The sequence below is a fragment of the Heterodontus francisci genome, chromosome 17, assembly GCF_036365525.1.
Source record: "Heterodontus francisci isolate sHetFra1 chromosome 17, sHetFra1.hap1, whole genome shotgun sequence".
Lineage (NCBI taxonomy): Eukaryota > Metazoa > Chordata > Chondrichthyes > Heterodontiformes > Heterodontidae > Heterodontus > Heterodontus francisci.
This window is the reverse complement of record NC_090387.1, coordinates 54328021-54355819: the sequence shown is the minus strand read 5'-3', so window position 1 is coordinate 54355819 and position 27799 is coordinate 54328021. Positions and strand designations below refer to the sequence as shown.

Genomic DNA, 27799 nt, shown 5'->3' with positions numbered 1-27799 from the left:
AGATCAGTGGTGATTTTGGGCCAAGGGACAGATGGAATCTCGTGAGGTCCCGGAGGACTGGAGAATTGCTAATGTTGTCCCCTTGTTTAAGAAGGGTAGCAGGGATAATCCAGGTAATTATAGACCGGTGAGCCTGACGTCAGTGGTAGGGAAGCTGCTGGAGAAGATACTGAGGGATAGGATCTATTCCCATCTGGAAGAAAATGGGCTTATCAGTGATAGGCAACATGGTTTTGTGCAGGGAAGGTCATGTCTTACCAACTTAATAGAATTCTTTGAGGAAGTGACAAAGTTGATTGATGAGGGAAGGGCTGTAGATGTCATATACATGGACTTCAGTAAGGCGTTTGATAAGGTTCCCCATGGTAGGCTGATGGAGAAAGTGAAGGCGCATGGGGTCCAAGGTGTACTAGCTAGATGGATAAAGAACTGGCTGGGCAACAGGAGACAGAGAGTAGCAGTGGAAGGGAGTTTCTCAAAATGGAGACGTGTGACCAGTGGTGTTCCACAGGGATCCGTGCTGGGACCACTGTTGTTTGTGATATACATAAATGATTTGGAGGAAAGTATAGGTGGTCTGATTAGCAAGTTTGCAGACGACACTAAGATTGGTGGAGTAGCAGATACTGAAGGGGACTGTCAGAGAATACAGCAGAATATAGATAGACTGGAGAGTTGGGCAGAGAAATGGCAGATGGAGTTCAATCAGGGCAAATGCGAGGTGATGCATTTTGGAAGATCCAAATCAAGAGTGAACTATACAGTAAATGGAAAAGTCCTGGGGAAAATTGATGTCCAGAGAGATTTGGGTGTTCAGGTCCATTGTTCCCTGAAGGTGGCAACGCAGGTCAATAGAGTGATCAAGAAGGCATACGGCATGCTTTCCTTCATCGGACGGGGTATTGAGTACAAGAGTTGGCAGCTCATGTTACAGTTGTATAGGACTTTGGTTCGGCCACATTTGGAATACTGCGTGCAGTTCTGGTCGCCACATTACCAAAAGGATGTGGATGCTTTGGAGAGGGTGCAGAGGAGATTCACCAGGATGTTGCCTGGTATGGAGGGCGCTAGCTATGAAGAGAGGTTGAGTAGATTAGGATTATTTTCATTAGAAAGACGGAGGTTGAGGGGGGACCTGATTGAGGTGTACAAAATCATGAGAGGTATAGACAGGGTGGATAGCAAGAAGCTTTTTCCCAGAGTGGGGGATTCAATTACAAGGGGACACGAGTTCAAAGTGAGAGGGGAAAAGTTTAGGGGGGATATGCGTGGAAAGTTCTTTACACAGAGGGTGGTGGGTGCATGGAACGCTTTGCCAGCGGAGGTGGTAGACGCGGGCACGATAGCATCTTTTAAGATGTATCTAGACAGATACATGAATGGGCAGGAAGTAAAGAGATACAGACCCTTAGAAAATAGGCGACAGGTTTAGATAGAGGATTTGGATCGGCGTAGGCTTGGAGGGCCGAAGGGCCTGTTCCTGTGCTGTAATTTTCTTTGTTCTTTGTTCTTTGAGGTGTAGAGATTCTTTGCATTGTTGTGGATTGTGGCTCTGGCAAGCCTCGCACATCCTCACTAACCTTTCGATGTCACTGTTGATCCCTGGCCAATAAATAGTGTCTCATGTCAGTCATCTTGTTCCCTATATGCCCATATGGCCTTGGTGAAGTTATGCAAAATGTCTTGTCGAAGAACTTTGGGCACAATCACCTGTTTTCCCTTGAAGGTGACAGCTCTCACAATACTGAGTTCATCTCTATTAGGCCAAAAGCACCTGAGTATTTCTGGTACCTCTTTTACCATATTCAGCCATCCTTCTATGATGACTCTCCACAATGCCTTCAGTTGTGGGTCATTGGCTGTTTCTGATTGTAGTTGGTCACATTTGTGCTCACCAAAATACAATAAATCAATTTTGAGCACATCTTCCACCTCGACTTCCATGCTGTCTACTTGTAAATCCAGTGGAATCTCTTCATTCTTGCTCGGGTTTAGCAATCAGTTCAGCTTTTCGAGGTATCGGTTTGTAGAAGACATCGAAGTCGTATCACTGTATTTTCACCAAGAGTCGCTGTAGTCGAGGTGGTGCACTTGTCAATGGTTTAGACTAGATCATCTCCAGTGGTAGTGGTCAGTTTCCACAGTGAACTATTTACTGAACAGGTAGGTGTGGAACCTTGTGATCCCAAACACCAGAGCAAGTGTTTCATGTTCTATGTCTGAGTAATTGGATTGTGCTGAGGATAAACATTTGGACCTAAATGCAATTGGTTTGCCATCCTGCAGGATGCACGCTCCTAGCCCTTTCTGTGAGGTGTTGACTTTCAGGATTGTCTTCTTCCTTGGATCATAGCACTGCAGAGTACAGGTTTCTGCTGACAATGCTTGTTTGAGAGAGTCAAACATATGCTGATGGTCCTCCTGCCATACAAATGGTACGTCTTTCTTTCAGAGCTCTCTCAGTGATGATGTTTTGTTAGAAAAATTTGGGACGTATAGTGCCAGGAGGTTGAAAAATCCAAGACATCTCTGGAGGTCTTCCTTGTCTTGTGGGGTTGGCATATGCCTTACATCTTCGACTTTCCTAGGTCAGGATGGATTCCGCAACCTGAATAGATGGAGCCAAAGAAATTGATCTGACTTACATTCACCTGGCACTTCTTAATGTTAAAAACAAGCCCTTCACGATGAGCTACTGCCATCAGTGAGTGAAGATTTCGATCATGCTCTTCTTTGGTTTTTCCCATTACTGCAATATCATCGGCTTTGCATATACACTAGGCACGTTTTCTATAATTCTGTCCATATGCCGTTGAAATAGATCTTGACTGACAAATAAGCTGAAGGGTAGTCTCTAAAAGCAATATCTTCCAGATGGTGCCCTGAAGGTGGTGACTTCCTGAGATTCCTTAGCTAGGTGTATCGACAAATATCCATGTTTAGCATCCAACTTGGAGAAGAATTTGGTTCCTGTGAACTTGGGATTCAATTCCTCTAATGTCGGAATCTTGTGGGGGCATTTCTTTAGGGAGAGGTTTGGACGCCTCGGATCTAGACATAGATTGCTCCATCCTTCTTCAGTACAAGGCTATGGGCCAAGTGCTGGAAAGTGCGATTAGAATGGTTAGGTACTTGATGGCTGGCACAGACACAATGGACCGAAGGGCCTGTTTCTGTGCTGTATAACTCTATGACTCTGTGACTCTATGAGTAATCACGTAATTGAGCTGCACCAATCTGTGTGATGATGCACACGACGGATGATACCATTGCATTCCATGTCATCTAACTCGCACTTAAGCTTTTCTTGTATGTGCACACTGCACTTTCTGGGAGGGTCAATTGACGGAATTCATCCTCTCTGAGGTGCAGAACAGCATCGTCTTTGAAATCTCCTATGGCGTCGAACGTGTCTGGGTACATTTGTTTTAGGTCGTGGACTGACGCAATGTGGTTATCCTTGGACTATTCTGCTGTAATGGGTACCTTGGTGACCTCATGAATAGTTATGATGTTGAGGTCCTTACACGCTGGCAGTCCTGCCACTGCTGGTACGCTCGTGTCTACCAGGTAGAATATTTGTGGTTTCCATGCTGACTTGTCATAGCTGCATTGCATTGTTAGTGTGCCATTGCAAGGGATTGGTGACCCATTGGATGCAGATAACTTTGCAGTTGTCGGTTGTATCATTGATTTCCAATGGCTGCAGTACATACCCTTCAGGATTCAGACTGGTAGGATATTTGCACTAGTCTTGACCCTGAGTGTGTGTTTGCCAACTTTGTTTGATTAAAAAGTTTGAATTCATGCTGGGAAATTTGCTATCCATATTTCTGCCGTTCTTTTGCTTAAAACTTGCTTTAAAACTTGTTCTGTGACTCTGTGTTGTTTCCCCTTTAAACAGTTCTCTGTTGTTTAAATTAGCTGCTTGGGTAGAGAGGAGAAGGTGTTTAATAGTGTTCTCAGTTTACCTTGCTTGCAGCACTTAAGCTTGTCTGTTTACACAGCTGTTCAATAGGCAGTTCAATTTTTTCTTGCTAGAGTTTGTTTATGTTCTTCATGCTGTAGTGGTTTAATTTCTTTTTAGCTGAGGCTGCGTGAATGGAGACTGTTCTTCACACTCGAGTGGTTTAATGATTTTTTAAAAACTTTGGCTGTCTAAATGGAGACTCTGCTTTTTGCTATCGGATGCCTCCCGTAATGGCGCTGACCTCGATCAGCCTGGGAGAGGAATTAGCTCTTCTACATTTTTTTTATGGAGCCTTTGAAAAGAAATCAAGTTTTTAAGGGCTCCAAAGCTCTTTTTTAAATGGCAATTCCTCGACCGTCAGCATAATGCCTCACCCGAGGAATTTGCTTGCCTGTCATGCTGTGCTCTGTCTTCTACTGCTGGAGGTAAGTTCTTTTTTTCTTTCCACTTTTTGGGCCATTATTTCTTTTGAATCAGCTCTCTTTTAGCTGTAGGAAGGATCGTTTTCAACACTGTTTTACCTGTGGCCTTCAAGCTTAGATCTTATGTTTTCAGCACAGCTGCCACCATATAATGAGGTCCTTATGTTGTCCGATGCAACATAAATGAGATGCGTGGAGTCCAGTTATGCTGAAGATCTCAAAGAGGCTTATTAACAGCTAAACAAGTATATACAGTACAGAGCAAACTATTTACAGAGTCCTCCTCTAGATGTTACAGTTGCAGAGTGACTCTGACTTGTAGTCATTTGACTGCATCCTGGTACTTAGCTCATTCACATACTGAGCTCTTAAAGAGACATCACACTTATGGCGATCATACAAAAGTATTGAATGGCAGAGCAGGCTCGAAAGACTGAATGGTCTACTCCTGCTCCTATTTCGTATGTTCTTATGTTATGTTCTCTTTCCTTCTTTATTTTCTTTTCATCCCTTTTCTTTATTTCCTTCTCTAGTGTTTTGCCTGATTCTTTTTTCTTGTTTTATCCCCTCTTAGTTTCTCTTCCTTATTCCTTATTCTCTTCTATTTCCATTCTGTGTTTTACTAATTTTCTTCCAATTTCTAAGGGATATTTCTTTTGACACGTAGCTCTGCTCAAAAGTGCCAGCTATTTTAAGGTGTCAAGCACACAGTGCTACACTTGCATTTGATTAAGTATCAATAATTCCACAAAGGTGAAACTTGTCCCCTTCCCTATCTGACAGCAAGAACATCTAGATTCAATGCCTTCTTTCTAGTTTCCTGTCCTCCACCATCCACAAACTCAATTTGCCTTTAACACAGCTGGCCAGGAGCTCACCCATACTAAATTCTAACCCCCACCCTCATTGACCTTCACTGTCTTTCTGTCCCTGCGTATATTTAATTTAAACTCCTAGTCCTTATTGTCAAGCTTCTCCTGTTCAACATTTCTCCAGCCTTATAACCCCACCTCCCTCCCAAACTGCCACCTACACACACACACACACACACACACACACACACACACACACACACACACACACACACACACACACACACACACACACACGTTGAGTCCTCTGGCTCTGTACTTTTGGCTGTTCCCCACCCTTGCCCTCTCCTTTGCCCTACTATTAATGGCAGAGCCTTCATCTCCACTCTCTGCAACTCCCTTTCTAACCTCATCACCTCTCCACTTTTCTCTTTTAAAAGCCTCTCAAAAACCATCCTTTTAACCAGGCATTTGGATACCCTCCTAATCACTCCCTTTAGACTTAGCGACCATTTCCCTGTCTATTTCCATTCCTTGGGACCTATTTTACATTAAAGATGATATGTAAATGCAAATCATTATTATTAAACATGGAGGTTTTCATTAAAAATGTGAAAGTTACAGAAGTAAAAATCTTTTCATAATCAAATGCTATAAAATTGCTACACATTGATAAATAAAATAATCTGCTGCATTTTATTTTTGCAAAAGTCATAAATGTACAAGCTTAATAAATGTACAAGCATTTTAACCTTGAGAATATCTGTTCTTGAATATAGGTGTATAAAAGAAAAACAGAAGCTGCCAAAAAAGAATATCTAAAAGCACTTGCTGCATACCGAGCCAGCCTTGTTTCAAAGGTAATCTTCTAAAAGTCCATGTTGAACGTGGTCTGTTTGCTTATGCTGGGTTCTGCAGTTCATGCTGGGTAGTGGGTTACTGCTGGAGTCAAACTTAATTAAACCTTCACAAATCACATAACAGAACTTGGTTTTATATCACAAGTTAGAACATAAAGTGAGTGACAAAAATGTGTGCAGCACATATTGGATTTATGGAAAAAAAGCTTCTGCGTTTCATCATTTGTCAACTGTCAGAATAAGTTGCTGCAATAACCTGTGTCTCTCACCATCTCTCAAATCTAAGGGACAAAATATACTTTTTGAAAACAAAATTGAGCATACACATGTGTTACGACCAGGTGAGAAAGAGGTCTAGCGTTCCCTTTTAGCTTTCACCTGGTCTTTCTGTAACAGGGTTTTATTTTTTTAAACATACTGTGTTTTGAGCTCCCCTTTGGTGAATCCTTGTTCACCGCTTTCCAATTATAAGGCAAAGAAATGAGCGCAGACAGGCTTTCTTGGGTTTAAAGAAGAAAGGTGAAATTTTTTTGAAACTTAAACTCTAATTCAGTTGACACCCATGGATACACGATGCGCCCATGCTAGCATACACATGCAACACACACATGCAAATAGAGACAGAAAAGAGTAGAAGAAAAATAAAGTTGGCGAAGTTTGAGGCAATATCTGAAGAGTTTGTTATGGTTCTTCGAGATCTCTGTAGAGTCCTTTTGAAGGTTGATCTTGGTTTTTGTTGGGGCCCAGTATTTTTCTGAAACCTTTTCTCTCTTGGGGTTCATGTGTCTTCAATGGATTCCAAAGCTGGTGAGAAAGAGATGGGAGCAGACAGGAGGAGAGGAGGTCTTTTCAATCCAGGTGCACAGAGCTTTCTAAGTTCAAATTCTCTGTAGCAAGTTCAAAAAAACCTGCAGCAGCCAGTTAGTCACGTGACCAGCTCACCTAACCAGCCCTGGCCCTTGTGGATTGTCTTGTCCTAGCAGACCTTGGAATGTCTCCTCTACACACAATATCTGGTGATCAAAGGTCCATTGTGGGTTAAATTGGAGCAGGGAATAGCCCCTTTGTTCTTTCAAGTACTGTCCGTTAATATACAAAAATGTCTTTCCGGCTAGGGGCCTGGCAATTCCTTGTAATAGGCCCTCTTTTCTTCCCAGCAACAATTTGAAGTTTAATGTCCATGTGGTGAAATTAATGTGCCTCATCCTTGGCAGGTGAGGGCCTTCATTACACATGATGGCCAGGATTTTTCGGGCCCACCAAGGTGGGGTCGGAGGTGGGGGGAACATGAAGAATCGCAACAGTTGGCGGGACAGAGGGTCCGTCGCCTCCCCATCACCCATCGATCTTCCCGGGGGTGGGATAGGCCGATGCTGACCTTCCTGCACAGAGGCCAATTGAAGTCCTTAAGTGGCCTATTAAGGGGGGAGGCCTCCACTGCACAGGGAGGATGCCTTGCAAAGTGAGGCACCCTCCCTATGGACTTGGGGGTGGGGGGCGTTCCCTCCTCCATGGGCAATTTGTAGCCCACAGAGGGACCCTCACTGGGAACAACGTTACCCGTGGGATCCCCCTCCCCATGACCAACATCTAGCCCCCCTCCTCCGGGGCCTTCTAGACTGGCCCCGATGACTCTGCGTCACCTACCTTTGTTCCGGGGTTCCACCGCTGGGCCTGGGTCCAAGGCCTCTGCAGTACTGGCAGTGGTCGTTACTTTAAAGAATGCCTCCTAAAACTTTGACTCAAAAAGACACAAGGAGTGCTCCAGCGTGGGTGGGTAGGGGGAGGGGGTGGTGGATGGTGTGGGGGAAGAAAAAGCAGAGGCAGGTTCCCCCCTGCCTTTTTGGCCCAGTGCCGGGAGCCCCGCCTCTAGCACAAAATCCAGCCTGATATGTTATGGTAGCACTTTTGGATCTGAGTCAATAGGTTATGTGTTCAAGTCCACTGCTGAGGTTTGAACACATATTCTCAGCTGACACCACAATGAGTACTAAAAGATTGCTACATTGTCTTTAAGATGAGACCTTAAACTGAGACTCTCATCTGCCTTCTCAAGTGGACTTAAATGATCCCATGACCGTATTCAAAGAAGTGCAAGGGAGATCGCCAATATATTTATCCCTCAATCAATTTCACTCAAACAGTTTATCTACTCATTATCTCATTGCTGTTTGTGGGACCTTGCTTTCCACAAAATTGGCTACCACATTTCTTGCATTGTGGCTATGCTTCACAATTACTTCAGTCCCTGTGCAGCATTTCGGATGTCCAGAGATCGTGAACGGTGCTATATAATTTCAAGTTCTTTCTTTCCTTCTATATACAGGACGCTAATGGGGGTTCAGTTACTGCTACATTATGACACTGTGTTATACAGATCTGATCAATATCCACTGATCTAGGAACACTGGGAAGGGGATCTTGAGTCTGACAAGATTGGAATGGGATTTTAGAGTCTAGCAATATTTTGAAGGTCTACTACATTATCTGGGTTGGAGAGTTAAAGAGTTCCAGGAATATTGGAAAATAAATACTGTGAGACTGGGCCAAATCCTGGGAGCTTGGATCACTGGTAGAGGGATTCTGAGATCTAGAGACCTTGCAGAGGAGGCTACTAATTCATAATAGTTCTTTTAAATACATTTTCAAAGAAATGGGGAGAGTCAGCAATGTTACAGAGATGGTGGGAAATTGAGAGACTCTTGTTTTCATTTCTTTACATTCAAAATTCCCTGGTTAGCAATCCTCTTAATATGCTAATTATCCTACTTGAAACCCAGCTTATCTTGGATGCAACATGCTGGTTTAACTTATTTTTCAGTGTATAGAGTTTCGTCAAACTATTTGAGAGAAATTTACAACTAATATCAAAGTATCCATTGTTTGGTAGTTGGGAAAATGTTACATTTATGAATACAATGGTTGGAAGCAAATGCACTGGAGGAATAAGCAAGGAATCAACATGAGTTCTTTCAAGTCATTTGTCTTAATCTTTCATTATCAAAGGTTTTTAAAAAATATCTTATTTAATATTATACATTTATATTACCCAAAATTTATTATTACTTTTTTCATGAATGAGCACATTAAAAATAAGGTCATTTCCAAATAGTTATCCCAGTAATCTTGGCATTTTCTCAGTATTGTTTCATCAGCACCTGTTGTTTAAAGATAAGAGGCAATTGATTAACTACCACATCTTTTATGTCAATAAAAAAATCAAAAGTATCTTATTTGTCTTCGGCATGTTTGTGGATACATATCATTCCACTTCCTGATTATTTTAAATTTGCTCTAATTGATATTTATCACAGCATACTATTGATATTATCTGATTTTTCATTACTGCTTTTTTATTACATGAATGGTTGAGTTATTTTCCTTCACAGTAACATGATAATGATCAACAATATCAAGTTACCAGATGACTAGCCACATCCATAATGTGCTCAAGAACTGATTGTAACTGTTTCACTGCATTCCACTGCACAAGTATGATAACATGTTTATATCCAATCTTCCTGAATTAAAAGGCAAAATAGTTAAATACATTCAGAAGCATTTACCCAGAGCTAATCCAAGTTGATCTTGCCAAGCCCTTCTTCCCATTTATATATCTCTATTTTGTTTGGTAAAGACTAGAACAAATAAAATGGGATGATTTCAGCTGAGGAAATCCCCTTGAAACGTGCCCACTGCTTATCTTTGGGTGTAGGAACCAATCATTTAGAATAGTGGGCTTTCCTTGTTTTAAGTCTCTGATTCTTACATTATGATGTTATGATACGTAACAAATAATCATCAGAAATGAAAAAGGAAAAGGCAGTCCATGACAATTTGACTGTTGGGCGGCACAGTGGCGCAGTGGTTAGCACCGCAGCCTCACAGCTCCAGGGACCCGGGTTCAATTCTGGGTATTGTCTGTGTGGAGTTTGCAAGTTCTCCCTGTGTCTGTGTGGGTTTCCTCCAGGTGCTCCAGTTTCCTCCCACCATCAAAGACTTGCAGGTGATAGGTAAATTGGCTGTTATAAATTGCCCCTAGTGTAGGTAGGTGGTAGGGCATATGGGATTACAGTAGGGTTAATATAAATGGGTGGTTGTTGGTCGGCACAGACTCAGTGGGCCGAAGGGCCTGTTTCAGTGCTGTATCTCTGAATAAATGATAAAATAAATAAACTGCCACCAATGATGAGGAATATTTTTGAAAGAGTGGGGAGAAACTGTAGCTAATTACCCTGACTATACAGAATTTTGCTATTAACTTTTCCTTAAAAAGCATTCTCATTATTACACACGAATTTAGAGTATTTTATAACAGTCCTAGTCCATTACTTAGTTTAAGGTTCCAACATTTTGTTCTCTCCACAGGCTGCTGCAGAATCAGCTGAAGCACAGACCATGCGTTCTGTTCAGCAGACTTTGGCATCGACTAGTCTTTCAACTTCCCTTCTTATGAATCCATCACTTTCCCAGCATGCATCTGTCTCAGCCTCAACCCAGACACTGCCAAGGGCAATAGCCCCCAAACCAATGAGGTTGCCCCTGCAAGGCAATCAGCTGGTGACATCCGTTACTATAGCACCAAACATGTCAACAAACATTGCCACACCCATGGGGACCTCCATGGGCACCACCATGGTCCCCACTCCACCTTCACCCCAGCTAAGCCCTCCATTGCAGCCTCAGCAACACCAGATACAACAGATGCAACAGCATCAATTGCAACACTTTCAGCAGCATCAAATGCAGCAACAAATGCAACAGCAAATGCAGCATCAGCAAATACAGCAGCATCAACACCAAATGCAACAGCATCAAATGCAGCAACAGCAGATGCATCATCAAATGCACCAACAGCAAATTCAGCAGCACATGCAGCAGCAGCTACAGCAGCAGTTGCAACAGCAGCAGATTCAGCAGCAATTACAGCAAATGCAGCTACAGCACATGCAGAAACAACAAATCCAGCAGCTGCAACAGCAGCACCCGCCTCAGCACTCACCACCTCAGCATTCCCCTGTTACCTCGCAATCAGTGGTGGCCTCACAGATCACTTCTCCAGTCCCCACACGGTCAAGTCCACAGCCAGCCCAGCAACAACAGCAATCTCCACTACAAACCCAGGCCCAGACCCAAGTATTGCCACAGGTCAGTAACTTTTAAAAATGGAAAGTTCCCAGTGAAACAAGGTGACGTGTCATTTTAAGTTGACATGACGAATATTCTTAAAGTGGGAGCTGGATAATATTTGATAGATTGATGAATCTGGTGTATTAATGACCTCAGACTGTTTGTTATAAATAAATAAAAATGTACTTCAAGATGCTCTTTGTCTTGTGGTAAACTGATCCCAACATGGATTTTAAAAAGTCAATTATGCACTCATTGAGTTTATTGTTGATTAAAATGTGAAGCTGAGCATTTTTAGCTTCATTCTGTACTATGTATAAAATACATTTTCTACAATGACACATTCCCTTATATTTCTTTGAAGAAAATGTAAAACAGTAATCCACAGATTGTTTAAATAAAAGTCATAACATTAAAAAAATGTGTGGTAATTGGTATAGTTATATTTAAATATTTAACAGAGAATAGATACATTTGTCAAAAAAACACTGCAGTAGATCAGGAAGGAAAGATTTACATTAACTAAAAAAAGCCTTTAGTTTAATTGGTGACATCTAGTAAATGATACTGTATAGTTATGGATTGTGAATTCAATTATATTAATTGTCACATTCCATATTTGTTTTTTAATCTATAGGAATTAATATCATTTTCACAATTCTACCACACCAATACATCACAGCACTGAAATTAAAATTAACCTTGCATAGATAGACAATGTAAGCTCTCAATGCCAAGTACACCACTCAAGTGATGCCAGCTAACAATCAGAAAGGGACCAGAATTCACAAGATTATCATCCATGGGTATTGATCTTTCCTTGTAGGGAAATCAACAAATGTATTACTGGGAGAAAAAAGACTTTATTTGATCCTGTTTAAAGTCCATAGAATAAGTAAATCTTACTGGGTTTAGTTCATTCTTGAGAAAAGCCTTCATAATTCATTGGTATTGATGGTCCTTTCACACTCCTGAAATGAACCCAGTAGATAACACACTGATTACCTTATTCCACAATTGGATGACAATCAGGAAAGTGCAATTACACTCTATGTACCTCTATGCTGTTTTGCAAATATATCTGCTCTCCTATCTCCAGTGACCATTGTTAAATAGAATAAAGATTCTGAAATTAATTTAATTTAACATGAAGCAGGAAATGAATCAGAATCTCTCACCAATTGGAGTTGCACGTGCCTCGTGTTTCACTGACTATAGTTTTGCATTGAACTCCCTTGCATAATATTGGATACAAGTATTTTTGATAGTCCTCCTCACATAGTCATCCATAAAACATCCGAGTGTAACACACTGCTTCTGTAACCCATCATCCTGCACCCAAAATTGGCATTAAAGGAGCTTAATAAATGCATATACAAACATATAGAAATGCTAACAAGAATCTAAGAAAATGTATTAAAGAAATAACATCCATTGCATTGGATTGTGTGTTCTTGTAAATAGATTGTAGTGGTGCACGATCTTATCAGTTATCTAATTTCTCACTAGTAAATGAACCTGTAATTTGTATAAATAACATTGAGAGAAAGGTACTGAGCACCTTTGTGCATACTGCTTGCGCACAGATGGAATTAGCAGTTCACATTATTTCGTTTCTCATCCAAGTGCTTCAGAAATGAGGCTGCATCGTAATGTTTTCTGGAACAGCATGGCTGCCATCCCCAGCTGTCTCCAGTGATTAATTACAGCATCTGTCCTGTCAGAAGCTATAGTGAAGAAGTCTGGTTAAAATTGCAAATTAGCGCTGGCAACAACCTTAAACTGCTGATGATAAAATGAAAATTAAAAACAGCAAGTGTCATGCATGACTGGAATCCCAATACACACCAGGGACATGCTAGAATATGTGTCCATAGCTACCAGCTATTAGTTATAAACAGAAATTAAAATAATGAGCACTCACAAAATAGCAGGTATTGTGTTGAGCCTGGACGACATTGTTTTACTGATAGAGAAACATGAATTTCTCCTGTGCTCTGCAACTGTTCAGCATTTTGATCCTTGGGTACAAATATTTAATAGTGTGGTGGTGTATATCTGATTAAATTCTTAAATCCATTGCTTGGAATAAATTAGATGGGAAGAAGAGAAAGCTTTTGTGTGTGGAAATTATCTCCTGCAATTTACATTTCATCTGCTATCAGAAAATTAATATGAATTAGGCAATGTTGCTGTATAAAGATAATTCAGCACAAATCAGCTTTTGTATTTTATTGTCAGGTATAATTACATTTTTTCTTTTGACAAAAGAGTAATATGATTCATATTTTAATTTATGTTTATTTTTGGCTATTTCAGAAATTAAAGTTTGCGTGACTCATTCTACCCTAGGGAATTAGCCACCTCCAATGTAAAACTATTATGTGATATCTCACTTGCATGAACACAAATTTTCTATTCCTTCGTTGCCTATTCATGGCACAAATATTTTAGATTTTAAAATGCACAATCACATAAAAGAATAAGATGAGTTTTAGGCTTTTTTATCTCAATGAGGTTTAAATAATTCTATTTGTTTTCATGGAATGCAGCAAGACAACACATTATGCTCTTTCCCATGTAGGTGGAGAGCTGTATCATCATTCCCATTAAACAGTTTTGACATTAGTTGAATGAACACAAAAAGTTTTAATTATAGCTGACACTAGGTCATTAATCACTACCTTAGAGCACAACAACCGTGGTGACTGTATGCAACATAATTTCAGTCAGCCATTATCACCTGACCCATTGATGTTTGCAGTATTTCTAGACAGATGGATTAAATATCTCAGGTTTAACCAGTGTCTTCTGCCTTGCTCCATTGAATAGTCTTTAAGCATTTGAAAGGCTTCTTTCTATTACCCACTTCATGGAGTAGTTTTCAGTACTGGACTTGAGTATAACCTTTCTTGCCCCTTTGTTTGGCTTTTGTTTTGTAACAGCTGTTATCATCGTTTTTGGTCAGCTGTGATTGCTGGAGGGAAAATAGGACCAGATGGTGTTTTGCTATGCATGAATAGAGTGTTAGAGTAGTTTGGACTGAATAGGCCACGATTGAATGGTGTCTATGCACCACCTGCCCCCTTAGCAGCAGTGCTTGGATCAGAGTAGCATGATCTGTCTTGGACTTAGTAGGTAGGGATGGGAAAAAATAGAGAACTTTGTTGGATTTAACCCATATTTATTGATCTGCCATGCGGGCAGGAGTATAGTGCAGTACACAGTCAATTTGACTTAATTGGATATGACACCACATGTACATGTAATCTATCATTGTTTTCTTTCAATACAGACTATCTGTTTGTTTCCATGGAAACATGGTATTGTCGTAATGTAGTATCAGATAAAGGAAGGAGGCAGGAATATATCTGAGTGTGTGTTTTTGCTTTTGTTAGTCATTTCGTAATTATTTTGCATGTAACAAAGATACATAGATTGTGATTCAGAAAGTGTCTCCACCCAGTTTTCCAGTGCAATACTGCTCTGTGAAAATGCAGAGGCAGGATAGTGTACTTGAACCACATACTGTTGTCCAATTAAATTCTAAGATTAAAGCATGCAAAATTGTAGTTTTACTCATTTTTAATTTGAATTGTAATCACCAAATATTGTGTGGAACTCACAAGGACAAGTTCTCAGAATATAATGCTTTTTTGAGATGGCATTGCCTAAAATGACCCCTCTTTTGCTGTGAAGTGTTTTGCCTCTCTAATTTGTATGCAATCCTTGCCTGTCCTTGTCTGTTGGAAGCCAAAGTAAGTATGATTTTCTTCATTCCTGTATCCACAGGTCAATCACTCCCTTGAAAAGAATGATTGTGGGTCCTGTTACTATGTATAAGGTTTAGTGCTTGACCTTAGACAGTATTCAGAACGTAGACTGGCTATTTTCTTTATTCTCTTTCATTGTGTATACACTGTGCTTACCATGAGGCTGGAGCAAGGGTGCAATTTCACATTCAGTATATGAAGGCAAGCTATTAGGACTGAAAACACCTTATAGGGACCCCTAGTTAATCACTGCAGGAAGAGTTAGTATCATTATTCCTTGCCAACTGTTGATGCTTATTCTATGACATTTACATCTTGATTGAGCACTGCAGAGATAGATAAGTTCTCCGGCTTTTTGCTGTCCACCACAGAACCATTTAAACATTGGATTAATTAGAAAAGATTCACCTATTTAAATAGTTTTTAACTACTTCCAGACCTTTTCACCACCTCCGTCTGAAGTCCAGCCTATCATCAGCTCTTCCCCACCAGCTCCTGTGGGTGCTACCACTCCAATACGATGCATGAGGACTGGCTGCACAAATCCACCAATCCAGAGCGTGGAGTGGGATAATGAATACTGTAGCAGCGAGTGTGTAGTTAACCACTGCAGGTAACATTTCACATATACCTGTTTTAACAGATTAGTTACATTATCTAAATAAAAATGTATCTTTCAAGACACACAAAGCAAAATTGATTCCTGTGCAAGCAGTACACACAAATGTAAATAAAAATCTCTCCATTTGCAAAACATTAGTATCTGCAGTGGTAGTTAATATTTAACTGATACTTTTGGTGGAAGTCCATTTGTGACTGGAAACAAAAATTTGGCAATACTTTTGATTTTGTTTTGCACATGACTGTACGTACTCGTCTTAGTATATCCGTTTTCATTATGCTAAACTTGATCTCAGGCATCAATCACTGTCAATTTAGAAGAGATCAAACACTGATTATCCCATCAAGTATAGTAATGTACAGGAAGATATATCTTCTGAATGTAAAAACAGATGTTCTTCATTGATGAAGCATGGATCATTGTGGCTAAACATTGCTTTTTAAAGCTGGAAGTCTACTGATCTGGACAGTTTAGAATGGATGGAGGATACCGTAGATATTCACAGCTGATGCATTATATAGGACACATCGATGACCACTGATTAGTCTGATGGGTTTTGGAAATGTTAAAAATGTTTGCTTCAGCCAGTGCAGTAATACAAACAGTAAACTGTGATGTATTTGTGATGCACTGTGGTACACAGGGTCACTGCAGCTGTTTATGAATCTAAAGGTCTCTCATTCTGTCTTGGTGTGAGCATGAACTCCAGCTATTAGTTTATTGTGTCGTTTAATTGTTCCTTTTTGTTGTAACTCTGAATAAAAATATATAAATATCCGACCTCTTGAGTGGTACTTACAAATGCGTCAATATTTAAAATTATTTGGATGCTGATATTTTCTGCATATCTTATTTTTAAGCAATGTAAGTAGTGATACATGTGCTGGTGTTCAGTCTTTGTATTTCTCCCTGTCAGTGATAGAGTAAGAAATGTGGAGACAACAAGCAGAAGCAAAAAAATTGGGGCTGGGTGTTATGCTTTGCTTTTTTTTAAAAAAAAGCTATTTTACATTTTGTGATGTTTTATTGAACAGTGACTCCCATTTAAAGCCTCGATGTATTTTGAAAAATGTAGTGTTTCTCATGTAATTCCTATTTACTACTACTGGTTGAGTCTTACTGCCAGCTTATTTGCTTTAAAACATCAACATGTGAACAGGGTGTTGAAAAATTACAGAGCATTCCACTGAAAAGAGTATTTGACATGTTTAGCCTCTGTGTTATTTCCCCCAGTTACAAACATCTTGTTTGCAGATTTAAAATTATAAGATGGCTAATGAGATTGCGGTAAGATGGAGAGGCAAATCTGTCAACATGCACCTTATCTAATATTTTTTTCTCTGAAATATTTCTTGCAAATTCTGATCTGATAAAGGTTAAGATGCATGTTGTCACTAAAATCTAATTTCAACCCTTTGCTCAAATCGCATTTTCATTCTCATGTTACAATTGATTGGCAGAGAAAGAAAATTGGAGTTTAATCAACTACCTGGCCTTGGAGTACATATTACAATACTGCAAATTTTTCTGTAATGTTGCTTCAGATTAAGTGCAATAGCAGTGAGGTTAAAATCTTGTGTCTTCTGTAGGAATATCTTCATGGCGTGGGTTGCCTCTCGTAATCAGAGCAGTACTGCTTCTGTGAAGTGAAGATTTGCCATCGATGTTTTGCAGCCAAAACTTAGCATTTGTCAGACAGACTGCCAAGAAGATGTTCTGAAAGGCAGGCTGACATGCTTTGTTTCCTTGTAACTACATGGGCACAGACTTCAGAAGGCTTTCCAGTGACAGGCTGTACAGACTTTCTTTAGGCCCACCTGCCATTTCTGCCAGTGCCTGGAGAGCTAGCCATTTTACATTGTGTAATGTAGCTTCAGATGATTATTTTGTTTGACATGAACTTAAAGGGCATGGCTTTTAGTAAATGACATGCCTCTGCATGATTGCTGAATACTTTGAGAAGACTCAGATGGAAGAAGTACTTTTCTTTTATGACAGTGATGTCATTGTGACCAGTTGAGACATAAGGTACTGAGTGAAGCATATTACTTAAATGGAATGCTAACTACATTTTTCTTTACAATAGCTTGATTGCTTTTTAATGGGTTAAAGGGGAGTTTAGGATTTTTTGCTCACTAAGTGTTTCCATTTTACAAATTGTACACAATGACCAAGTTTAAGAATGTTGGTTTCTCAGATGTAATTATTTTCTAAGTTCTCATGAAACCAGGTTCATCATGTAATAAGCAACGGTGTGGTGCCCATATAATAATATCATTTCCACTGTTAGTTTCATCTATTTGTTCTGCAACCAAAAAGAGTTATTTTACTATGTACTGCATTGTAGGATTGCTTTTTGTATGGCAATTTCTTAGCATAGTGTGTTCAATTTAACTGTGCCTCCTTTAAAGGAGAGTTCTGTGTATAAAGCCAAATGCTTTAAAAAAGCTCCTCTTTAATGCAGTCGTCAAGTTAGGGATGGCTAGCGAAATAGCCTGTAAACCAAAATCAATCATGTTCGATATTTTTACTTTGGTTTGTATTTAAATTTTTTGTCTTAAAATTTGTGGTCTTATTTAAGATTTAATTATTGAAAAATTATAGCTGACGTATGTGTTTCTTCATTCAGAAACAAATGTTTTCTTTCTCTATTGTAACTGATCTTTTAATTTCCTTTATTTTCGCTGTAATAAAAAGTGACATGAAAATACTTTAGAGACTGTGTCATGAACCATGTGAAAGATAAATTTCCCATTGTGGATAGCAGCACATTGCCCATTTTTCCACATAATACCTCAGGGTATTACAATGACTGATGTGTCACAACCCATGTAGGACAACTGAACCCACCAGAATACACAAGAGCTGGGCAAGCTGAATGTTTACAAGGTCAAAAAAGCCACTGTCACATCAGAAGTCTAACCAAGCACTCTGAGACAGTCCCTGAGTTCAACCAAAGTAAAAATCTGTCAAAAGATTTTATGATAAAAAGCCATAAAGTATATTGGGAGGGAAAGTCCTCAGTGCCATTCCCACTCCACCAGCATTACTTTACAAATGGGTTTTATAATGCAGTAATACCAGCCTCGCCTTGTTAAGCAAGGATATTAAGGGATACAGATCCAAAACTGCTGCATGGCCTCTACCCATTTGTACCAGGCAGTGTGCTCTAGAAAAGGCCCACAAATTTTTTTTGTGGGAATTTTTGCGGGGAGAAGAGATACTCTTCCTGTCCCTGCAAAAGTACTGCAGCTGATTGTCAGCCCGTGCTTTCCCCCTCCTGGAATGACTTGCCCGCAGGCCCGACCTGCCGACCAGTTCAGCACAAGAACTACCTGATTTCCCAACATTGCACAACCAGAAAGCTGCATTGGCTGTCCATTGGTGCCCGCATCTCGTCAGCTCCACTCAAATAAGGCCCGAGTCTGGAAGTGTTGCGGACATCCCGTCTGAGGGCAGGTGGCATGGCAGCTCTGATGACTGTATGCCAGTTTTGCATGAAAGTCAAAAATCCTATCCACCCACCAATGATTATGTGCCGCTACTGACATTTCACCACAGCAACTTGCCATGGTGTGATGGAGCTGGCTGTGCTGGATGAAGGTGTTCAGAAGTTTCTAAGAATAAACAGTCAAAGTGGCGGCTGATTGTCATGCGGGAGCTGGCATTGGAAGGAGTTCTGCCAGAATCTGGTGTTGGTACACGTGAGCATACATAGCATTGAGGAAATTAGTGAAATTTCTGTTGATATCTGCATGGTGTTGGCAGAAGAAGCACCTGCCGTGGTTTCCAGCAGTAACTGGCAGCATAAGAAGGTGGAGAATTGGCACCGCACCAGATTCCAGCCAACCAGCATGATTGCACTGCCCATTACCCCACCCCACCACCACCCTCCCCTCCCCCCGTCCACCTCAAGCCCGACCCAGCCTTGACTATTGGGATCTTAGGTTATAACTCTTCCCCTCCCCTTCTCAATTTGACTCCTCCCTCTCCTCAATTCGTTGAATCTTATGTGGTGGCTCACCCAGGTAGCCATTTTTCATATTTGAATGGAGAATGTGACCACAGCAGCCTGCTCACCTATTATAACCATTAATTCCATATATCGTTCTTGCTTTCTGGTAAAAATTTGTGAACGCTATGAATAAATTATCCAAACTGTTGATATGCATTGACACACACCAATAATTTCTCAGTTTTCTAAGATTTAACTCTTCCCATTCTGAATTTATTTCATTTTCGTCCAGATATAGCAGCAGAAATAATAAAATTACAGAAAATATTGCTATCAATGGAGATGTGTAAGTATTTATGCACCTGAATAAAATGTTATTTAATTACATTGCACAGAGTACAAAAACTAACAAGAGTTAAAGTAAAAAGTGATGTGTTCAAATACAATTTATCTTCCTATTGAAAGTAATTTAAGACATATTACGAAAAGGAAATACTGGGCTGAATTTTCCCACAGGCTTTGGAACCATGATGTCTGCACCAAATGGGGGTCCAAAGCCTGGACTTGCCGGCAGCGAGACCGACACAGGGATATTACAGGAGACAGCCTCCTAATTGGCTGCTCCCCGAACCCGCCTTCCAAATAAGGACAGTGAGTGGGTTCCAGATGCTGTTGGCCCAAACAACATAGGGTGCAATCAACATCAAGGTGCCTTCGGATGGGTAAGTTTAAAATAAAAATTCAGAGGGGCCAAGCAGGCAGGCCCCTCGGATCGGAGGGGGAACCTTTCTGGATGGCTCGTCAGGGCTGTGGGGGCTTCCATTCCTGCCCGCGGCCCCGTCTTTGATGCATCGAGCCTCCGACTCCGATGGCCCCCCAGACTGCCGCAGGGAGGCAGCCTCCATGCAGCTGATGGCCTCCGAACGCGGTGGGAGGCCAGTCCGCCACTGGCAAAATGCTGGCAGGCCATCTAAATGGCCCCAATTGGGGACTTAAATATGTTAATTGGCTGCCCGCCTCCATTCAGTGGGCATAGATCTATCTCCCTGCCTGCTGTTGGGAAAGGTCCCCGGCAGCTGGAATGCATTGGGGAACCATCCAAATGTGCCTCCCTGCTATTTTCCTGGGCCCCTGCCTCCAAGCCTGCCAGGAAAATTCTGTCCAGTCTGTTTGCATAGATTTAAATCATTATCATAGTTCTCTTTTCTATGGGTTAGTGGTCTTGGTGAAAGTGTCTCTTGGCACATCAGGATGATATTATGTAGTAATTCACAACAAGGTTTGTCCTCTGATGCATGGCAGGCTTCTTTCTCCAAAATATGTTTAGTGTGACAGCTTTAGAGCTGAGCTCACTGCAAAGTTTAAACATATCTGGTTACGGTTAAAAGTATTGTTTGGGAGGTGAAATACAATCAAGATTTCGATTTCTCACGCTTTTGGCTCCCACATAACTTAACAGCTTAAACTCCCACATGGCTTCAGTAGTTCAATACAGGATTAGTGAGAGTTCTGCTGTCTGTTCTACAGGGGGCAAGAGATATGCCTGAACGTAGGAGCCCATCACAGCACAAAATATTTTGAATGGTTGATGACCAATCTTTATATGAAGCCTTCAAATGTTGACAATCATCTTGTCATGAGGACAGTGGTTGGGCTGGTAGTGTTTTCTTTTTTCTAGCAAAAGCCGACTGACAGTCCATATCATTTCCATGAAAGATGCAGACGCCATGGCAGTCGTCAGTAGATCTTTTGTCTGCTAATTGGTGTTGCCATCTTCCAGTGCTCAGATCATGCCATTGCATCTGTAGTATTGGAATCTTATGTGTACAGATTTTTCTATAGCGGCAGCTGGGTAGTGCCAACTACATGGGGCTGCCAATTCAAAGTACAGTCAATCGATACTATCCTACTGACTCTCAAAACTGCTCCTTCACTAGTTGCGGTAATAATAATCTTTGAGAAATAGATCACTAAATAGGAAGAACTGATAAGAGTATCATACTACATAACATTTGCTTTTATACATTAAGGTGACTATTATGAGTGTTTTGCGAGTTAGATCTTCCACTTGATTATTCAGCAGATCTGAAAAATGGACACAAGCAGAAATTACAGATGTCTGTAATACCTTATCAAGCTGTGCATGTTGACAATTTTTTAAAAAGTATTTGGCTTGATGTATTAGTAAAACCCTTTCAGAAAGACACAGTGATTGTACATTTGCCAAATCAACAAGTATACAAGCTGCTTGTATACAAACTCCCAATTCCAAGTCCACTCAGATGTTCAATATATAGAATTGTACTTTCTGAAGAAGGTTCTGAAGCAGGGTCCACCCCCAAAATGTAAACTTGTCCATGCTCTCCACAGATGTTTATGCCCTCTTGCGTATTTTCAGCACTTTCTGTTTTTGTTTCAGATCTCCAGCACCAGTATTTTGTATTTTACTCAAATTCTACTTTAAATTGTTTGTACTCTTAAAGTTAACGTAAAAGTATCTTAAACTCTCATGCTTTATTATTATCTGAGCTGTAGGCCTATTGCAACAATTCAATATTTATAAAATACTAGCTGATTTCCTGTGGCAATACACATGAGGAATCAAAACCAATGCTGTCTTTAAATGATACAAGGTTGGAGGCCAGGGATAATAGGACCGCGTGCACAGATATAATTCAATCACCGTTTTAAAGTCTTTCATGCTGTCCTTATTTTTTATGTAAGTGAGGGTTTGAAAAGGGGGAGACTAGCCGCTGATTTGGTTTTGCTGAGGTGGGGGGAGCAGTAATAGAAGTTCTGGAATTTTACATTCTGTGGAGTGGAGTCAGTTTGTTTGAGTTTCTGAGTGGGGAGATGAGTAGGGATTAAGGAAGTGATTATTTAGATTTTTTACTAACAGAGTGCTGGGGTACCGGCTTGAGGATTTTGTCTCACCAGGTGGGGGAATCTTGCATTTGAATTTTATTTTGCCAGTGTCGTGTTTATTTGGGCCATGGAGGTTAAAGGAGTTGAACAAATTTTATGTCTTTGCAAAGGGGTTGCTGAGCAGTGGAATAAAGATATGCATGTGGGGCATGGGGCGTTGCTGGCATCTGCTTGGTGGAGGGATCTAGTTTGTGTAGGGCTATAGTTAATTTATAGTTATTACCATTATTAATTATATATATATATTTTTTTATTTATTATTTTTTATTTAGAGGTACAGCACTGAAACAGGCCCTTCGGCCCACCAAGTCTGTGCCGACCAACAACCACCCATTTATACTAACCCTACAGTAATCCCATATTCCCTACCACCTACCTACACGAGGGGCAATTTACAATGGCCAACTTACCTATTACCTGCAAGTCTTTGGCTGTGGGAGGAAACCAGAGCACCCGGTGAAAACCCACACAGTTGCAGGGAGAACTTGCAAACTCCGCACAGGCAGTCCCCAGAATCGAACCCAGGTCCCTGGAGCTGTGAGGCTGCGGTGCTAACCACTGCGCCACTGTGCCGCCCCTGACCTCACCCTCTTTTGCCTAGATTCAGGACCACTGGGATTTCATGTCCAAAGACACCAGTCAACTGAACTGGCCTTGTCATGATGCTGCACAACCTGATGTGATGCCCATTTTCTAAATTTAGATCACGAAGGTCCACTCAATGAATTTGCACGTCATCACCAAAGATTGAGGGCTTTTGCCATTTTATCCTGCCCCTTAGTGACAGGAACAGAGGTGGGTAGGCACACAAAATGGCATGGGGTGGCCCAACGTTGTCCTCACCAACAATGCGCCCCCCCACCCCGCCCAACCCCATCACTGGGGACTGCCTGACTCTAAGTAATGCACTAGGACTGGCCCTGGCAACCCTGACCCAACTTAACTGTGTCCTGGGGTCTCCTCCATCTTCGACACAGTGGGCCCCCTGTAGTACGGGCAGTGGCCACTGCTCCCAGTGCTGCTGCTGGTACTGCAGAGCTGCCGGCCCTCTGACTGGCAGCTCTGGAGGCAGGAGCTTGTCCCTTAAAGTGACAGTGTCCCAACAGCAGGCAGTTAATTGGCTGCCCACTGTGGAATTCCACTGGGGGTTTGACTGAGGGCCGAGGTGGGGTTGCATGCCACTGGAACCCTCGTCTTGGGATAAAATTCCAGCCCAACTGTTCACCTCCAACAGGGGCCCAGCACTAGTGTTATTTAAAGGGCCAAGCACCCAACCCGCAGAAATGATTATTTTGAATAATGTCTGCTATTGCAAATTCTCTGTTAAGTACTCTGGAATGTTTTTGGAGGTGTCACAGTGAGTTGCTGGATTTGGCAGGGAGTAATGTTACAACCTCAAAGGAGGGCAGAGATATGGGGGCTGCGGTTGCAGTGGTTCTGGGTCTTCAACACAGCAGGGAGATGGAGTAGAGGCTGCACAGAGGCAAGTTCTGCGCGACTCCCATGGCCAGGTTGGAGCTAGACCCCTCCAAGCTCCTTGACAGTGACAGAAATCTGTCTGGCAGGCCAGCCAATGCACCCAGCATCTCAGTGTGCATAGCCATTAGTGTTCTCCTGTACACAACCCTTTGAGGTCCTCATCTGAGTCTGCAGCAGCAGAACTCGTCTGTGACCTCGCCCTCACTCAAACTATCCATTATCACTGGCCTGGATGCAGCCCATTCATGCCAAGTGACTCACCACATGCTGATCCCAACTTTATACTAGCCGTAAAGGCACATGCAGTGCCAATATCTGAGCTAGTGGCTGCGAGTGCCAGATCAAGTGATGATGCCTCTTCATCAGTGCTGTGCTGTTGCTCTCTCCTCCTCTTGGGACTCCTGTGGCTGGGCAGGTGACAGTTCTTGGGTGACTAAAATCTGAAAACCAGAATGAGAAGATTGAGTTGAGGGAATTGGAGATGTGATGGAAAGCAACAGGATCATGGTGACATCATCAGCAACTTGCACATTGTGTCAGATAGCAGGATGAGGAGGAGCTGGGAGTTAAGAAGGAGCATTAGGCAGGAGCCTACCAACATCCTCAATGTTCTCAATGATGCTGGATGCAACGGGCTCTGTTGCAGCCAGCCCCATGATACGGAGAACCTTCTCCTCCATAAGGCTCAGGAGATGGAGGCGTCCTTGCTCCCCCGCCAGCTCTGCTCTGCTCCCTTCTATTGTGTGCCACCCTGCCATCCAAAAGAGAAGGCAGAATGTCAGTAGTTGTGTAGCACTCTGTTTGGGTGATGTGCCTTCCAGAGCTGAATAGCTGGAAGTATTTCTAGGTCATGAGAGGTGGGTGTGAGGCTGGCAGCACTGGTAAGTCTATGAGGGGGTGAGTTGAAGTATCTGGGTGTTAGGTGTGAGTCCAGAGTGCCAGGTAGTGCTGCTGGGTGAGTGATAGAGGTGTGTTGCATTGAGCAGCTTGAGAGTCTGGTGGTGTGGTGGGTAGGAGATGTCATGTGAAGATGAATTCACTGACCTGACCGCCTGAATGAGGTCATTAGACTTCTTGTGGCACTGCTGCCAGGTGCTCAGTCCTGATTCGGGAGTTGATCTCCCTGGCCACCAGCTCCCATTCCCTTCAGTGGGTAGTCCTTGACGGCCTCCTGCACCCTCCCTACCTGACCTCCCACAGAACCATGGCGCCTCTCCTCCTGTCTTGGGAGGATTCAGTGTTTGTTTCTATGAAATGCTCCTGTATTTATTTTTAAAAAGCTATAACAATTTGAATGTGAATAAGTAAACTCATTGGGGCTGAAAATCTGTGGCTCTTCAGGTACACTCCTGGTCTGGGAGTGTGACTGAAGGGGAGCAAATTAGGTTGGGACTCAGATACACTGGCTCTCTGCCTTACTTTGGGGATTTTGCAGGGCATCTGCTCACTCCAAACAAGGCCTGTGGTATCGGATGGGCCAAGACTTGGGTGCGGAGACACCCTATGCCGGAACTACCCACATTCCCAGCCCCTCCAAGCTAAACATTAGCAGCCAGGATACTGAATGAGACCAAGTATAATGACTAAAATAAAAACAAAATACTGCAGATGCTGGAAATCTGAAATAAAAACAAAAAGTGCTAGAAATACTCAGCAAGTCTGGCAGCATCTGTGGAGAGAGAAGCAAAGTTAACGTTTCAGGTCAGTGACCTTTTATCAGAACTGGCAAAGGTTAGAAATGTTATAGGTTTTAAGCAAATAATGTGGGGGTTGGGCAAGAGATAACAAAAGAGAAGTTGTTAATCGGACAGAGAGTCACAGAGAGTAACTGACAAGGAGGTCATGGGGCAAAGGCAAAGAGTGTGTTAATGATGTAGTGAAAGACAAAGCGTTAGTGCAGAGAGGATAATAAATGACAGAATAATGAACAGCCCTAGCCAAAAGCACAAACATGTAAAAGATCAGTGGGCAGGCACATGGTAAAAAAAAATGAATGATGAAACAAACTAAACTAAAATTTAAAAAAACTAAAAATGAAAAAGGGGGGCCTGGTCATGCGATGAAATTATTGAACTCAATGTTCAGTCTGGCAGGCTGTAGCATGCTTAATCGGTAAATGAGGTGCTGTTCCTCGAGCTTGTGTTGATGTTCACTGGAACACTGCAGCAATCCCAGGACAAGGATGTGAGCATGAGAGCAGGGTGGGGTGCGGGGGGGTGGGGGGTGGTGTTGAAATGGCAAGTGACGGGGTCATGTTTTCGCACTGAGCGGAGGTGTTCTTCAAAGTGGTCACCCAAACTGCGTTTGGTCTCCCCAGTGTAGAGGAGACGACATTGTGAGCAGTGGATGCAGTATACTAAATTGAAAGAAGTATAAGTAAATCGCTGCTTCACCTAAAAGGAGTGTTTGAGGCCTTGGATAGTGAGAAGAGAGGAGGTAAAGCCGCAGGTATTACACCTCCTGCGATTGCGTGGGAAGGTGCTGTGGGAAGGGGATGAGGTGTTGGGGGTAATGGAGGAGTGGACTAGAGTGTCGCGGAGGGAATGATCCCTTCGGAATGCTGACAGGGGAGGGGAGGGGAAGATGTGTTTGGTAGTGGCATCACGCTGGATGTGGCTGAAATGGCGGAGGATGATCCTTTGGATGTGGAGATTGGTGGGGTGGTAAATGAGGACAAAGGGAACCCTGTTGTAGTATTTTAGTTTGTTTCATCATTCTTTTTTTTTACCATGTGCCTATCCACTTTTTTCATGTTTGTCCTTTTGGCTAGGGCTGTTCATTATTCTGTCATTTAATACCCTCTCTGCACTAACACTTTGTCTTTCACTACACCATTAACACACTCTTTGCCTTTGCCCCATGACCTCCTTGTCAGTTATGTGTTCTCTTTTGCCCCACAGCCACTTCATTTGCTTAAAACCTATAACATTTCTAACCTTTGCCAGTTCTGATGAAAGGTCACTGACCTGAAATGTTAACTTTGCTTCTCTCTCCACAGATGCTGCCATTCCTGCTGAGTATTTCCGGCACTTTTTGTTTTAATTTCAAGTATAACGGCTGCTCGGTGAAGGATGTGCTTATAAGGGCAGGGCAGGGCAGCGATTGAGTTCTCTATGATGAGTGGCTCACCTCCTGATCCCTTAATGACTTTCTACACGTCTCCATAAAAGAGTGTGACAAAATACTCACCATTCACCTGCAGCTGTAACAACATTCAAGAAGAGTAACCTTGACTTTAGGCAATAGTGTAAAATGGGTGGTATCAATTCAGCTGCCCATTGTACATCTCCCTGGTTTTCACTTCCAGTGACTCAATGGAAATTAAAATCGGCAGGCCCACAAGGTTCAGGATTGTCCATGGCAAAGCCATTTGCTTTATTACAATGCATTCAAAGCTGTGCAAGTCTGAAAGGTCTTTTGTTCAGGTATAAATCAATTATCTGTTCTTTGTTATGGTGCAATGATAGGAAAAGGATTTCCAAACAAATAATGCACAAGAAGAATCTAATAGACAAGTTACCCATTACTAGCGGAAGATGAATTCAGAACTGCCATTCAAAATTTGCTTTTCAAGCAGAATACAATATTAGAAAACAAAGATTCATTGTGCAAAGAATTTGTATTTCAAAATTATCTAATTGATAACATACAATTATATATTGCATTACTTCTCGCATTTGCCTGAAAAATGCACTCCAGACTTGTTTAAGTAGAGATTTCAAATGGTTCATCTTGTGGAATTGTGGTGATAAATAAGAAGGCTGAACTGATGGCTCCATTGTATATTGATTTCTTTAAATTAAGTTGTGACTACGAACAGGATTGGTCAATTACCCCGTCGAAACTGTTCT

General features: G+C 41.7%; 1 protein-coding gene across 4 annotated transcripts in view; it reads left to right on the top strand.

The window, feature by feature from the left end:
• Positions 1-17263, top strand: part of tox3 (TOX high mobility group box family member 3) — a 134685-nt gene extending 117422 nt beyond the window's left edge. For 3 of the 4 annotated variants that reach the window (XM_068049912.1, XM_068049913.1, XM_068049910.1), the window contains 3 exons: positions 5984-6064; positions 10433-11212; positions 17179-17263. In XM_068049912.1, coding sequence (XP_067906013.1) covers positions 5984-6064; positions 10433-11212; positions 17179-17211 — 894 coding nt within the window. In that variant the 3' untranslated portion in view covers positions 17212-17263. Of the gene's footprint in view, positions 1-5983; positions 6065-10432; positions 11439-17178 lie in introns of those variants that run through there. The other variant, XM_068049911.1, reaches the window with a different exon arrangement.
• The last annotated feature ends 10536 nt before the right edge of the window (positions 17264-27799 follow it).